Raw genomic sequence first — 16612 nt, forward strand, 5'->3', positions numbered from 1 at the left:
GCCTCTGTTGTATAAGGGGAAAGACCCCATCTCAATAGAATGTATCCACTTTAAATGTATATGTATGTGCACGTGTGTGTTGTATGTGTGTTGTATATGTAAAAAGAGTTTAATTGTTTTCTTAGTTAAGGTTGCACTGCTGTGAACAGACACCATGACCTAGGCAACCCTTATAAGGACAACATTTCATTAGGGCTGGCTTACAGGTTGAGGGGTTCAGTCCATTATCATCAAGGTGGAAGCAAGACAGCATCCAGGCAGGCATGGTACAGGAGGAACTGAGAGTTCTACATCCTCATCTGAAAGCTGCTAGGAGAAGACTGGGTTTCAGACAGCTAAGATGAGGGTCTTAAAACCCATGCCCATAGTGACACACCTACTCCAACAAGGACACACCTCCTAATAGTACCCCTTCCTGGACCAATCCTATTCAAACCACTACAGTGTATATACACATTCTGCTGTTTCCATTCTGCAAGACAACCCTGCCTGATATGGGGATTTTGTTTATTTTTATTCATGAGTCTTGAATCCTGACAGCATTTCATTATACATCAAAATCTCTTTGAGGTCTTTCTCTTCTAAGGACCATTTATGGTTCATCCTACCAGAGCTCAGCAGGGTCCCGAAGATCACCGTCTTTCTGGAACCATGTTTCAAACCAGACTAAGAACCAGACTGAGAGTGAGCCTGACAGTTGGCATGATAGAATTAAATAGACCATAGTGACAAGGAGGCACTAGGAACAAAGGAATTCTTAGGAGAGTAGAGTATCAAACGTTGGCTCATCTTGAGCCATTATATGTAGCTATGAAAGCTCGACAGAGAGGCTAACCTTGGACCATTTGGTCATACATTATGGACTGTTTGTGAGCTAAACCATTATTAATATTTAGTCTTGCCTTTAATGGTTTTGATGACTTCAATAACTTCAGAAATAAAACCATTATTTTCAATTCCTGATCACTAGAAAGCCAAGAAGCCCTACTATATAATTTATAAATATTTTGTGGAGCATGAAGTCAACAGAGAACACTGTATTTGTATACAGTGGTAGCTTTGTGAAAATCCCACAGGAAGTTGGAAGAAAAGACCCTGTCCAGGACAGAGGCCTCTAGCAGTTCCAAACCATGAGCTGGTGGGAGTAGACAGGAAAGCCTGTCTTCCCCCACACTTGATCAACCTTGATGCCTTCTCTGTTCTCCATTTACGGGAAGGTTAAATGAGAGTATACTTAATAACTCTCCCAATAACATCCATTCCCTACACCCTGGAACCAGAGGACGTACAAAGACTTTGCAGATATGAGAAAATCAAGGATCTTGAAATGACCAGACTGTTCTGAATTATCCACATGGCTGGAAATATAATAATGGTGTTCTCATTAGGAGACAGAAGACAAGGGGGAGGAGAGGAAAGGGGAGGAGTGGTGAGGGAGGAAAGAGAGATTGACCAGCAGAGGAGTCAGTAAGATGACTGAAGCAGGGATAAGAAGATGTGGCACAAGCTGGGAAGACCAGCAGCGAGCACAAGTGTGAAGTGTGAAGGACGAGAGAGGCAAGAGACGGAGTCCCCCTGAAGCCACAGAAGGCCCCAGTCCTAGCAACACATCGATGTTAACAGTACACACATCTCAGGGCATCCAACACTGTAAAAACAAGTAGGAGGGAGGGAGAGAGGGAGGGAGAGAGGGAGGGAAGGAGGAAGTAAAGGAGGGAGGGAGGGAGGGAGAGAGGGAGGGAAGGAGGAAGTAAAGGAGGGAGGGAGGGAGGGAGGGAGGGAGGGAGGGAGGGAGGGAGGGAGGGAGGGAGGGAGGCAGGCAGGCAGGCAGGCAGGGAGGGAGAAGAATTCTGATGTTCTGGGGATAACCACTTTGTGGTTCCATGTTCCAATGTTCCAGCAGCAGTAGAAAGCATAAGGGTGAGGCTGTGTATATGCAGTAACGACAATTTTATTAATGGCCCCTGCCGTTCTGAAGCAGGCATTGTATCCATTCACTCCTTAATCCTGACTCTAGCTTTGAGAGTTAATGCTACAGTTTCAGAGAATGAGAGTTGGAGAGAGTAATTAGCTTCCCTACAATCAAACAGTAAGTGTCTAGCTGAGATTAAATCCCCAGCCCAGTTTCCCGGAGATCTAAGAGAGTACAGGTTCAATATGAACAGATGTATTAAGTTTTTGGGTTTCTCTCTTACTTATTTTTTAATTTGTCCTCTCTTGCTTCAAGATAAAGGAATCCCCTTAAGCTCCTCAGGGGAACTCAAGCAATCCTGTTAGCTCATTCTGAGGTCCTAGTCCCATAGGCGAACCTATCCTAACACATTTCCAAACAACTGGGTCTAAGTCACTTGTAGTTCACGAAGACCCAATTTTAGAAATACACAATTAATTCGGTGGATAACTAATACTCAACCATAATATTTAATAAAAGTAAAAGCATTAACAGGCATGGTGATGCATGTCTTTGATCCCAGCACTTGGGAGGCAGAGGCAGGCAGATCTCTGTGAGTCTGAGGCCAGCCTGAGCTACATAGCGAACTCCAGGACAGCCAGGACTATACAGAGTCTGACTCAAAATGCCAAAATAACAACAATAATTTTAAAATAAAATCATTAAAAATGTACCAAATTTTTGAAAATATAGCAGAGGACAGTAGCTTGTGTCCCCTCAAGGACTCACCATAGTGTTGCTTTAGCAGACCCACTCAAGGATGGTTAAGTTTCTTGACCAGTGACTCACAAAATTTTGGCCTCAGGATTTCTTTACACTATTAAAAATTAGTGAGTTCTTACAGTGTCTTTGACAATGTACATGTATTACAGATATATAATATTTTGTATATATATAATATTGTATATCATATATATGAGTTATATGTATAATATTGTATATACATATTCTTTGATATTTACCCATATAAGAAATGAAAACATATACTGTACAGATACAATATATTGTGTATATATTGTATATATGTATACAACACATTATATATATTGATTGATTGGTATTTACCCATATCACAAATTAAAACTAAAAAAATCAAATTACTATTCTAATTTAGCTAAAGCAACAATGGAAACTACTGTTACCTATTAATGTAAGTAACATGTTCTGAAAATACACACATACTTCCCATCACAAGACATCTAGGTGAGAAGAGTAGCATTATTTCACTTTTGGCAAAGTCCTGAAATGTTGGGCTCAACAGAAGACAGCCAGCTTCTTGTTTGCTTCTGTACTCACGATGTGGTCCGCAAGCTCATTTGGGTGAAGTTCATGAGGAAAATCCTTCCTGTTTAGACACATAGTTTGGAAAGGCTGGGATTAATGACTTCTCCAGTGAAGTATAGATCTTCTTTGATACACCATCTAACTATAGTAGGTTCTCAAACATTAGCATGGGATCTAAAACTGTTCACACGCAGAGAATGAACTTTCTGATCTTTGTTACCCTGTGGTCCACTGGTTCATCTCACATTTTAGATGGATCCTTTACTCACAGGAAGAGTTTTGTCAAATTAGTGATTATTCAGAAAATATTCATTCATTCAGTTCTGCAGGTCCTTCCAATGCTAGCAACAGTTCACCACACAATAACAAAGACAGCCGTACTTGTTTTAGAGCTTCAGTATGACCCTGTCATAGATACCACTTCCAAGTACCTACCCCAAATAATCAAAGTCAGCTAAATATAAAGATATCTCCATTTCCACACTCACTGCATATGAGTCTAAGTACGCCAGTTACAGATTCAGACCAGGTTCTCATCAATAAATAAATGGTTAAAGACAATGTACTGTGTGTGTGTGTGTGTGTGTGTGTGTGTGTGTGTGAGAGAGAGAGAGAGAGAGAGAGAGAGAGAGAGAGAGAGAGGTGGCAGAGTGAATCTGTGTATGTGCCATACATATATGGGTAGACAGACCAAATTGACTGACAGAAAGAGAGAAAGCTTAGTTTCACTTGTCTATAAAGAAAAATGAAATTATTTTTTTCCTTTGCAGTAAAATGGCTGGAACTGGAGGCATCATGCGAAGTGAAATAAGGCAGTCCCAGAAAGATAAGCAACCTCAGTGTGGAAGTTGAGAGGGGGGAGGGGTTGGCTATGAAATTTAAGGGGGCTATTAGGGATGTGGAATGGGAAGAGAAAGGGGACAATGGTGTATGAAGGCTTCATTAGAATGGTGGGTATGAATAGTTTGTTATAGGCACGATTGTTTGCATATGCTTGGCCCAGGGAGTAGCATTATTATTAGGTGTGACCTTGTTGGAGTGGGTGTGTCACTGTGGGCGTGGGCTTTAAGACCCTCATCCTCGCTCCCTGGAAGCCAGTCTTCTGTTTGCCTTTGGAACAAGATGTAGAGCTCTCAGCTCCTGCACCATGCCTGCCTGGATGCTGCCCTGCTCCCACTTTTTTTTTTTTTTTCCGGAGCTGGGGACCGAACCCAGGGCCTTAGCATTTGCTAGCCAAGCGCTCTACCACTGAGCTAAATCCCCAACCCACCTGCTCCCACTTTGATGATGATGGACTGAACCTCTGAACCTGTAAGCCAGTCCCAATTAAATGCTGTCCTTATAAGAGTTGCATTGGTCATGGTGTCTGTTCACAGCAGTAAAACCCAACTAAGAAAACAATTAAACTCCTTTATGTGATTAATAGACACTAGCTTGAAACATGTAGCACTTAAAATAGGTGTTAAGTTCGATTATTGAAAGATAAAGAAAATTCTTTTAGAAGGCAAAAAATATCCCATTTGTAAATACTCCCATTAATCTCAGGAACCTGCTCCTGTCTCCAGACTGTCTAGGCTCGGTGACAGATAAGAGATTCCAGGTTGTAATTTTCACTTGAAATTGCAGGTTTTGTCATTACAACAAACGCTGTCTGTAAGCTTCTTTGAAGTCACAGTTTCACTTCACATCTGAGAGGCTGTCTGCCAAATACTGGAGACTGGGTAACCAGTTTGTCAGTCATTTTCTTAAAGTAGAAAAGCAGTGCCTGGAGAACACTAGCCAGTGTAGCCATGACTCAGCCACACCACAGTGTCTCCACTCCACAACTGCCATGTTTACAGTACACAGAGAAGTATCTCATGGCCCTGTTTCCCCCTTCGTCCTATTTTGATATGCCACAAAGAGGTCAACTCAGGTTTTAATGAAATCCATACTTCCTTATTCTTTTCCTTTAAAGGTAAAAATTTTATTTTTTGAGGAGATTGTTACTGCATATTTCAGAGAAATATAGAAGCAAGCAAAAATATTCTTCCCTCATTAGGAGAAATTCGTATTTTGTTTGTTTGTTTTTGTTTTAAGGATGAGGTTGGTTTTCGAAAACAGTTTCTCTGTGTAGCCCTGGCTGTCCTTGAACTCGCTCTGTAGTCCAGGTTGACCTCTAACTCAGAGATCCCCCTGCCTCTGCCTCCCAGGTGCTGGGATTAATTAAGGCATGCATCACCACACCCAGCTATTAGGCTTCCTGAAGTAAAACAAGAATTATGTCTGTGGTAAAGATACCAGCTTCCAGGCAGGTTGGCACAACTGCCTTGATTTGTGCTGAGGTGACCATCTTATTAGTGTGCTGACATTAATGTAGAAAAATAAAAGCACTAAATGGAGAGAAAGATAAATCCTCCTGCCGGAAAAATACAATTAAATAGAAACCTCGATGATTTTAAACCAACAGCCATAACGGGCCTCTCAAAAGAAGTAAGGGTAGCCTCAATGTCTGGTTACCACAGTAACCATGTACCCACTAAGATTCCCCTTGAAGAACTATTATAAGATCACACTTGGGAGTCAATGACATTCAGGAGACACTTACCCCACATCCCATGCTAACCTTGACTGGGAAAACAGAGAAGAACCCCCACCCAGGTTCCCACCCAGGTCCCCACCAGGTCCCCACAGCATCCCAAAGCACCCTCCAGCACACACATGTCTTTTCTAGGCAGAATCCTTTTGGCGGGGTTGTTTATCTCTGCTCCCAGTTAATCCTTCCTGCCATCTACCAATAGACACATAAGCATTGATAGTCTGGGGCAGCCATTCCATGACTATTTATAGCTCTTCAAGAACGCTATTACTTTTTCATTTCAAGATGACTGATTTCTTTGAAAAGCTAATTATGGAAGCTCATAGAAACAAAATTTCAAAAGGTGTTTGGGGAACAGAGTGACTTGATAAATAATTATTTTTTCTTGCACTGAGCTCTTCAGGCACATAGAAGCCTTTATCCTACAATCCTCACTGCTGATTAGCGGCTCTTAAGAATCCTCGAGCTTTAGAGATCTGGGGGAGGAAGAGAGGGATGAGATTCACTTCGGGACGCAAGGTTCCTGGAGTGTCCCAGGAACACTAATCCAAAGTGTCCCAGTGGGGCTAGCAGAGTCGTTGCAGAGAACTCAGTGGTGTTTTGAGAAGACCTGAAGAGTGTCGGAAATGAATCTAGGGAACAGGCTGATCCACGTTTGGTGTAAGGTTGAAATTGAGACAATTTCACCACAGTGAAAATAGGTAAGCACAGCCAACCTCACCAGCTACCTGAGCCTCAAGAGCCACCAAGATGGCCTCCTCCATGACCTTAAGAAGTGAATCAAACCTGTACAAAAGGTACAGAAATTTCCCCCAGAGAAAGCCAAGTAGCCAGTCTCCACATAAATTAAACTGCCCCCCCCCCCAACCCGGTTCATCCCTTGGTGAGTTTTCTTGCTTTACCTTTAAGCTGGGCTTGTTTTATACGGAATTGGGAATAAGATAGCAATTATTGGTATAAAGCTATATCCAAAATTGTCTGGGAGATGAGAATCACACAAAAACAGTTATGAAGTCAATAAATGTGATGACTAAGAACACAGCTCATTCACTCTCTCTGTGGCATTAGAAAAGTTGTTTCAGGTTTCTAAGCTTTAGTGCCCCGCCCACCCCACCCCCCATCCCCGTATGGTAGGGGTGGCCTTAGTACCTCTCCCACAGGTTTGCTTTGGACAATAAATAAAATGCGGCCATACAAGTACATATATGACATTCAAAGCATCTAAACCAATTATGGCAACTGGTATTTTGTGGGTTTCCATGCCCACTGTTATCAGGGTCCATAAGTCTCAGTTTGGGGAACCTGAGGCTCAGAAGAGTGAGACAGGCTGGCTACCATCATGGGGAGCAGTGGGAATGTAGCTGAGGTCCAGGAACTTGGGGTCCACTGATGACAGACAGGGGCAGGAGAACAAAGATGTCCCTTTCTAGAGCCTGGTTCCAACAACACGCCACAGGGATCAGGTGTAGGACTGTAGAGGAAGCAGTGTGTGGGAACCTATAGGAGTGGTGGCACCAAAATCAGTAAACCACTTCAGTGACCCACCAGACTGGCCTGACACACCGTGTCACCAGGCTGACAGAAGGCATGTGACATTCCTAGACATCAGCATCATTCACTTCAGCCCCTGTCCCTGCCTCTCTGATCACATCACAGCTTACTGCGGTGGTTTGAATGAAAATGGCCCCATAGACTTTATATAGGCAGTGGTATTACTGGAGGCATGGCCTTGGTGGAGTGGGTGTGGCTTTGCGAGAGGAAGTGAAGGAGTTGGAGGGTGGGGCTTTGAGGTTTCAGAAGTTTCAGATGCTCAAGCCAGGTCCACTGTCTCATTCTCTTCCTCTCAATCCAGATGTAGAACTCTCAGTGTGCCACTATGCTTCTCTTCATGATGACAATGGACTAAACCTCTGAACCATAAGCCAGCCCCAGTTAAATGCTTTCTTTATAAGAGCTGCCATGATCATGACGTCTCTTCGCAGCAACGGAAACCGCAACTTAGAGAACTGTCTTCAGTGACAACAGCAATATACACACAAGGAAGCACACACACATCAGGTGTGTCAGTTACTCTTATACTACCATGGCCAAAATACCTGAGAGAGACACTTTAGGGTTCATTGCGGCTCTGCAGTCCACCATGGTAGAGAAGGAGGGTGACAGGAAAGGCTCCATGTGTGCCTAGCTGCTCTCCTGGACTCTACCATGAAGCAGTAAGTGAGGAACATAACCAGGAGAAGGCAGCAAGCCACTCCTTCCTACTCCAGGCCACCATCTCCACGGTCTGGTTTGCTTGCCAGCTGCCTGCTGCAAGGATCGCGGTGATGATGAGGACAAGGCTCTTCAGAGCCTCGCCTGGTTGGAATAAGACAACTTGAGAAGGAAGGCCAGGGATTTCCAGGACAGATGGTGTCATTGTCATGCCCCGTTGTCAAGGTCTGGAACACCTTCTGGCCTCCTGTCCATTGATTAAATGTGCTTTTAATTTTTGGTACCTCTTTGAGGTTCAAAGAAATTAACACACACACACACACACACACACACACACACACACACGGTGAGAAAACCAGGCAAAATGACGATGGAAACAATGAATTAAGGTAATAAATTTCTAAGCAGTAAGGACATTCCTCCAGTGATGTAAAGACTTCTCACTAAACCTCACCTTCAGTATACCTGAGTCTTGAGACAAATGCATGCACAGCCCTGTAGCAAAAGCTTTATACAGAGGTCATCACATCGATAAAGTCGGAGGTAATGAGAGAGAGCTGAAAGCTCCAACTTCCCCTCGTGGCTCTGATCCACGCTTGCAGGCTCCAAATCATCCTTGCTCTCCTCTATGCACAGCCATCCTTTCCTCTTAGCATCTAGGGCAGCTTCCGGCTCAGCACCAGCATGGGAACAGGCTTGTATAGGCTCTTTCCCTACCTGCAGCCATTGCACAGGCTCAGGCTCCGTGTTGCCTCCCTTAACCATGACACTCAGCTAATAGAGCCAGTAGAGAACAGATCAACCGGTGGAGGGCAGAGCAGCAGAGTCAAGCAAAAGGAAGGTTCTGGGCTCTTTTAAAAGATTGGATTGTTAAGCCGTCAATATGTTAGCAGCTTCTAACATCACTTTCCAAACCCCACTCATCCATTACTGGGCGGGGGGTGGTGTTTCAGGCCAATATTTTCATCTAAGAGTCTATCAATTCCCTAGGCATTGTCCTTAACCAGCGCCATTTGACAACCCTCCTAATCCTTTCATATTGTAGGCACAGTACTTGGTAGAAAAAAAAAAAGCTAAACGTTTAAAAGTGATTATAACTGTGCGGTTTAGTACAATTATAAAATGAAATTTTGGCTTTGGAGTCCTAATTGGGAATAGATGTTGGGCTCCTGCTTGCTTTCTAATCACTTGGCTTTAATCACATTATTAACTCTCCTAAGTCTGTTTTGTCCTCTATAAAATGGGAGGATAATCCCCGTATCCCTTTATGTAAAAATTAAATAATAAAATATATATAAAGTATTTTCTCTAGTCGTTTTTAAGCACTTAATAATATACCAAATATATGTATATGCTCACGTGCGTGTGTGTGTGCGTGCATGCATGCATGTGTGCGTGCTTCCCATTAGGAACCATTATTTGGGGATATTGCATCATAGCCTCAGAAACTAGGATAACATGCATGCTTGACACACTATGAAAAGCTAGATCAGTGGATGGATGGATGGATGCACAGGCAGATGGTCTCCAGAACAGACAGGGGGAAAACGGACCTGGAAACCATGCCTTTGAAGCAGAAGGTGTGTCAAGGACAGCCCCGCAGAGATGTCCCTCTAAACTTCTGCAGCATTAGGTTCTGCCGGATTTTTGTCCTTAGTTCCCCGGGGTTTGCTCCTCAGCCACCATGTTTCAGCAGATTTCCTTCACAGAATTTTATTCTGAAAACCCTTCCCATGAAGATAGCACCAGATGTTTAAAGCGGCGTCACAAGGCTAAAACCATGATTGGTGTCCTCACTTAACAGACAGGTAGGGTGAGAGTCCGGGAGGCGTGGCTGTCTGTTCATCATGTGACCTAATGAAGGGGAAGAACTCAGGCCATGGGGGAGAAGCCGCTTCTCTAATCCAATAAAATTACTGGGACGGCAATATATAAGGTCTCTTAAAACACCCTTACTGCCACTCGGGGAGACTAAGATTATAATTTGTGAGTGTTTTTATCAGCCATCTTTTGGTGCAGAGAAGGGGACATATATTGACTTTACAACGAGACATCTGAGCTAACTCATGCCTCTGCCCCTGACTATCTATGCCTGCAGGCAAGGTACTTTATGTCTGATTTGTGGTTTTTGCAATAATTAGAAAAGTGAGATAATCTCTCTGAGTTATAGTTTTGCAATAATTATAAAACTAGGAGAATGTCCCATTTTCTTGCTTAATTGTGGTGATCCGGCAGTGTTTGGAAACCAGTCAGAATTCAATCAATAATAACCCCCACTGCCTGTTTCCACTTCAGAACAGTGAGAAACATCAAGCCGAAAAGTAAGAGCACAGACCTCAGGGCTGGACTGCCTGAGTTTAAATTCCAGCTTTGCCAGTTGTTGCTTGTGTGGTCTTGGGCAAATTGCTTAGCTTCTCCACATCAGCTCGCTCTCCTGTAAAATCTTTCGGATAACGAACAGAGGTATCTTCCTCACTGTGTTATTTTATGATCAAAGAATTAACATACGTCACACACTTAGGATGCCCACCTATGTCCTGGGGATTCCTGTTTCTGATAAACTTTCAGTCAGGAAGCAATGGCAGAAATCCTTTGTGAGGTCGACAGTGTTGGCCTCATTCAGGCGGGAAGCAAACGTGACTTTACCTTTCATCCCCTCCCTGCCGTTTAAGATTGCACCTGGGTCACTCTTGGATGAAAGCAAATCAACTAAATAGAAAAATTAAAACATCTGAAGAGTCCTTTGGGTCTGTGGCCAGGTGTGAAGTCCCGTGGCACACGGAGGACAGGCATAATGGGCAAGGCTACTTAATTTGCTCTATTGGAACAAGGCTGGGTGACACTGCCTGAACTCTGGTGGAAAGACGAGCAGACAGACCTGAGGATGCCCATAGATGGAAGGCGGAGGGGCTCCCAGTTGCTGACCAAGCTGAGAACTGTTAGACAGATGTATGTACCTATACAGGAAAGCAGTGAGCGGTAGTTCTGTGCTCATCTCAGGCCTACGACCCAAGGAAGACACAGCTAAACTACTGTGGCACCTCACCAACTACCATGACTGATGACACTTCAGTCACGAGCCTGAAGTATCGCCGTGGTTCCACTCAGCAACACGAGGGTCGTGTAGTGAGTTCGGGTAACTGTTGGCCACTAGAGCCAGACTGACCACATTCAGGTACTTGCGATCTTTGCGACATTAGTCACATGACAGAGACTCTGCTCCATCCCATCTCAGGGGTTTTGGTTGTTTTTAGTTGATATATTGCTTTGTTTTGTTTGTGGTACTGGGAGGTCCTTACATATGCCAATCAAGTGTTCGGCCGCTGAGTTACAGCCGCTGTGTCTTAGGGCTTCCATTGCTGTGAAGAGACACCATGAGCAAGGCAAGCCTTATAAAGAAAACATTTCATTGGGGCTGGCTTACAGTCGCAGAGGTTCAGTCCATCATCATCATCATGGCGGGAAGCATGGAAGCCTGCAGGCAGACATGGCGCTGCAAGCAGCCAGGAGAAGGTCTCTCCCCGTGCCCGGCAGAGCTTGCGCACAGGACCTGAAAGTCCACCCCCAAAGTGATGCACTTCCTCCAACGAGGCCACATCTCCTAATACTGCCCCTTCCCAAGAGCCAAGCAAATTTAAACTTCCACACCTCCCAGCTTCCCATGACAAACATCTAACATGCCTAATATCTTCAAAATTACGGAGGATCTCTAAAGTTTCGCTGTGTGTCCTTTCCGCCTATCATACTCAGGGACAGCCTGGAGTTTGGTTCAGAGCCGAGCACTGGCAAACCCCAGAGAGGCAAAAGTGATGACTCCAGAACTGGTCCCAGCTTGTCAAGTTCCGTGCTCACTGGAATGCAAAAAGAGATGACGTCAGTGAATATGGAGAGAGAAGTCAATGTGGCCTGAGCTGGATCAGCCCGAGTGTGCACGCTCCGTTAGCTCACTACCCACAAGTTCTATATCCATTAAAACAGTATTATGTTAGAAAACGCCACTGGGAGAGTAGCAAAGGACCCAACAGCAGCTTTGACGGCCATTCCAACCTCTGCTGGGAGATGCTAAATCGTCACAGACACGATATCCAGAATTTTACAGGGAGAATTCTAAGAAAACACAGAAAAACTTGGGGCTGGTTTTATGCCGGACGCTCAACCCAAAAGAGCCACTGCCTGCATAGTTCTTGTCTTTCCAGGTTGAGCTCTTCCATAATCCTCCTCACCGCTTGAAACTGCCTGCCTATTCATTGTTAAAGTTTGTCTTCCCCTGTATGAATACGAACCCCATGAAGCAAAGGACTTTCCCAGCTTATCTACCCCTCACGACATTTGCATTTGTTAAATATTTACCGAAGAGATAAGAGAGTGAAGGTTCTCCCAGCTCAAGGCAGCCCACGCACGAGAACAGCTCTGTGACCACATCTGAACGATCTACTACCAATAAAGAAAACAAAAAACAAAAAACAAAAACGCTAAGGGCTTCCATTAGCCTAATGCTGGGCAGTTTCCACAGAGGCGGCAAGTATCACGTGACCAGCCCCTCTCAGGTTTACTAAGTATTACTGTTTCAGCTTTACAGGTGAGGGAAAATCAAGCCTCAGAGACATCCAATAATATCTTCAAGATCACATGACAGGTAAATAGCGGGATTAAAACTCAGGGAGCGAAGCCCAAGATGGGTCTCTGGCCCGTGCGTAAGGAATGCTTTAAAGGGAAATGGCCTCCTTAACATCAATGAGTCCTGCTCATTTGAGTGCCTGCCCACCTAAGAGGGCATCTACATTATCCCTACTCTATAGTGGGCGTGGCCAATTCCTGGGCGGGGAAGCCACTCGGGAGGGAGCTGTGGGAATCATCAATACAAGACTCCAAACAAGTCCCAGCTCCTCTCATCCGGAACCTGCTTCTTCTCTCAAGCTCTCAAGCACGCGTCTGCTGCACTGTATGCTCTGAGATCAGGAAGAAAAAAAAAGAAGATGAAAGAAAAAAAAGATGAAAACAGTTGATGTCTGGTCACTTGGGTCCTGCCCTCCCCGTTTAGAAATCTGAATGTGAAAGACCCTTAGCTTTCACACAGTTTCCGGCTTACACTGCTGCCTTGATTTTCCCAAATCAGGTCCTCCTTGTAGAAATAGATAAGGATCATTGCATAACTTGAAAATACAGGAGAAGCCATTGGATTGGGATATTTAAGTGTAGCCTGTGAGTTTGTTCGCTCTTGTTTTAAAAATCAGAACTGCTCTTTACTTTCAGTCTATAGTTAGTTGCCCGTACATTGTAAGGTTGGGAATAGTCTAGAAAACCTCAAAGCTGTGTGTTTGGCAGAGGACGGAGCAAGCCTGGTAGATTTGGAGGCTTCTCAGCCAAAGGGCTGGAAGGTGCTAATTTAGCAGAACCCTCCCCTCCACCTGCCTGTCTGATTATTTATACTAACCAGGGAAGGGTGCCAAGTGCACCTCAGGTCCCAACGCAAAACCAAATGGATTTAATATCAAGGATCCTCACTTACGTGTGAGGAAAAGAGCTCACACTTGGGCTGGTGGGTTTCCCCTTATCCTCTTGAGGTCATTTAAGCCACACCATAAAGTCAGAGATGCTGGTGAGCCTGAGAGATGAGGTTTCAGATCTACAGAAAATCAAATTCCCACTGCCTTATGTCTCAGCCTTCTCGGCCTTTGATGGGAAGCCATCAGTGTGACCACTTGGCCATTTTGACACTTGAAAAATCTCGAGTAAGGCAGGAGTGTAGCATCTGCATTTCTCCACCACAGAGGAAAGAGCTTTCCTTCTTCCTCACACCAGCTCATCTCAGGCCTACGACCCAAGGAAGACACAGCTAAACTACTGTGGCACCTCACCAACTACCACGACTGATGACACTTCAGTCACGAGCCTGAAGTATCGCCGTGGTTCCACTCAGCACCACGAGGGTCGTGTAGTGAGTTCGGGTAACTGTTGGCCACTAGAGCCAGACTGACCACATTCAGGTACTTGCGATCTTTGCGACATTAGTCACATGACAGAGACTCTGCTCCATCCCATCTTGCACAAAGCCCACAGAGTGCTCGCATGATAGAGCCATGTCATGGGTGGGTTCCCTCAGAATTTAAACATTCCCTCCCAGGGACGGAGAGAGACTCTCGGAAGCCCAACAGAATGTTGTAAAACATATAATAATCATGTTTTATACTGAGGTACAGAAGCAGTTGCTAGGGGAGACAAGACTCTGGTGGAGCGATTGGTTGTCTGAAAGTTGCAAGGACTCCAGGAATGCAGCTTCTGTGAGTGGCCACCCATGCTGTGGTAGACTACACGGAGATACAACGCTCAAGTCACCCATGTAAACCCACTGGACTGGCATGAATGGTTTCTTTGGTTCACTGTCACTCTATCAATCGGGGATAAACAGAAATGGTCTCTCCAGGAAATGTCACCCAACACTGTCATAAGGATGCAGACAGTGCCAGGCTACCCGTGTGAGAGCATGAGAAAGCTAAGACACGGTCACTGCATGCTGCGATAGTTGACTGTAGTCTTACTGGGGCACTTGGGGTTTTTGAGTCAGTCTCTGACTGTCTCACTCTTCGAGGTGAAGCACTAGGCTGTTCAGCTTTGGGTGAGTCAGCCTTTGCACAGCGCTGAGCCAGACTGTCCTTCCAACGCTGACTGTTACGGGAGGAGCCAAGCCCTATCTCAGGGCTGTGTGAAGGAAGAACGCCTTGTCCATGGTTGAATTAAAGCAGACCCTGACTTTAGGGCAGGCAAACAATGGAAATACAGGGAGGCAAGTGCTCTGAGACAGTCTTCCAGCACTGCATACAGTGGGAGAGAAGCCATTTACACCTCACCTTCCCTCCCCATACAGAGAATGATCAATGACTTGTTCAGAGGAAGCAGGCTTTCTTTACCAGGGCACGATGCATCTGCATTAGGGAGATTAAAGCTCGTTCCTCATCAACTTAATGAGTGTGGTGTCCGAGGGCCGGGAAGGCAAAGGGGAGACGGAAGCTGATACCTGCATCCCAGCCCCCCCGCTCTGCCACCCATCACCTCTGTGACCTTGGGAAAGCTGCTTGGTTCTCTAGCTCTGTGACCTTGACTATCCATGGAGATAATGATTTTCGCTCTGCCAGCTACTGTTGAGTGTCAAATGAGACACTGCCATGTGCACTGCTGTGCATGTTGTGCCAGACTGAGAGGAAGCAGACAGTACAATGACCACAAGTCTGCCCTTCCCTTCCTTGGTGGGTTAGTATGTCTAGGTGCACAGAGCTTCTTGTTGTTGCTGCTGTTATTCTTTGGGGGGTGGGGGTGGGGATACTAATTACACGTTTCTCCCTTCCTTTCTCCCTTCAATGACCCCTTATACCCCTCTTTGCTCTCTTTCAAATTCATGACCTTTTTTCATTGTTACAGACAAGTATACATGCATATGTATGTATATTCCGAAATACATAAAGAAAACTTGTTCAATCTGTATTATGTTCCTCGCATATATATGTTTGCTAAACCATCATAATCCCTAACTACATTCTAAATACTTCTCCTTACCCACAGATAATTATAGTCCCCACCCCTTGTTAAGGAAACTTACCTCTGCAACAGACAGAAATTATTATAGAAAACCATAGGCAAGAAAAACGCAGAGTTGGGGAGTCCAGTTCCAAAGGATACATCTACATGTGTGCTTAGGCATGATTGAGGAATAATGGGTAGAAAGATTGTAAGAGCCAATCTCAGGGAGTTTGCTGTAAGATTGTGTCTCCTAGGAATGCCAAGGGGAACACCCATCAAGCCTTACCAAGATGACCACCTAAACATGGACAAGTCCTTGTTTACAAGGACAATAACAATAGCAATGCTGGTTCTAGTACTAGAACAATGACAACAACAACAAATATATATATATATATATATATATATATATATATATATAGAGAGAGAGAGAGAGAGAGAGAGAGAGGAGAGATATCTAAAGTTGTGACATTTGTGTTTATTTTTACGTTAGTGGCCCCAATTAAGATGGTTAGTAGAGGGTATCAACAGCCACTGACCTGTGTATCACCTTCCTAATTTAATACTTAAGACACAGGCATTGCTAGATAAATCTTTCTGACTTAAGGCCTGAAGATCAAATCCAGTGTCTTGCACATGTTAAGCAAGCATTATACCTCTGAGCTGCAACCACAACCCCAGTATACCTTTCAAAAACATATTTGGGGACTGGAAGTATAGCTCAGTTGGTAGAATGCTTGCCTAGCATGCACCAAGCCCTGGATTCAATCCTCAGCACCAAATAAACCAAGCATGGTTTACAGTCTCATGACTCTAGAGGCGGAGTCAGGAGAATCAGGTGTTCAAGGTCACCCTCAGCTTCATGGAGAGTTTGAGGCATGAGATACATGAGAGCCTGACTCAATAAAATAAAATAAAATAAAATAAAATAAAATAAAATAAAGTATGATTAGAGTTGAGCTGTCCTTCCTCCCTAAATTCTTTAATTGATTATAACAAATCAACTCAACTCTACTCCAATACACAAGATACACAATACCATTTGCTGTAACTCTAGATAAACGATGCCATAC

At 44.4% G+C, this 16612-nt stretch overlaps 1 protein-coding gene across 2 annotated transcripts in view; it reads right to left on the reverse strand.

The window, feature by feature from the left end:
• Positions 1–1933: 1933 nt before the first annotated feature.
• The window catches only part of Tmem65 (transmembrane protein 65), a 104799-nt gene continuing 90120 nt past the window's right edge, over positions 1934–16612 (reverse strand). For both annotated transcript variants that reach the window (XM_063264121.1, XM_063264123.1), the window contains one exon: positions 1934–3296. In XM_063264121.1, coding sequence (XP_063120191.1) covers positions 3244–3296 — 53 coding nt within the window. In that variant the 3' untranslated portion in view covers positions 1934–3243. The remainder of the gene's footprint in view (positions 3297–16612) is intronic.

Source organism: Rattus norvegicus, chromosome 7 (assembly GCF_036323735.1).
Source record: "Rattus norvegicus strain BN/NHsdMcwi chromosome 7, GRCr8, whole genome shotgun sequence".
Lineage (NCBI taxonomy): Eukaryota > Metazoa > Chordata > Mammalia > Rodentia > Muridae > Rattus > Rattus norvegicus.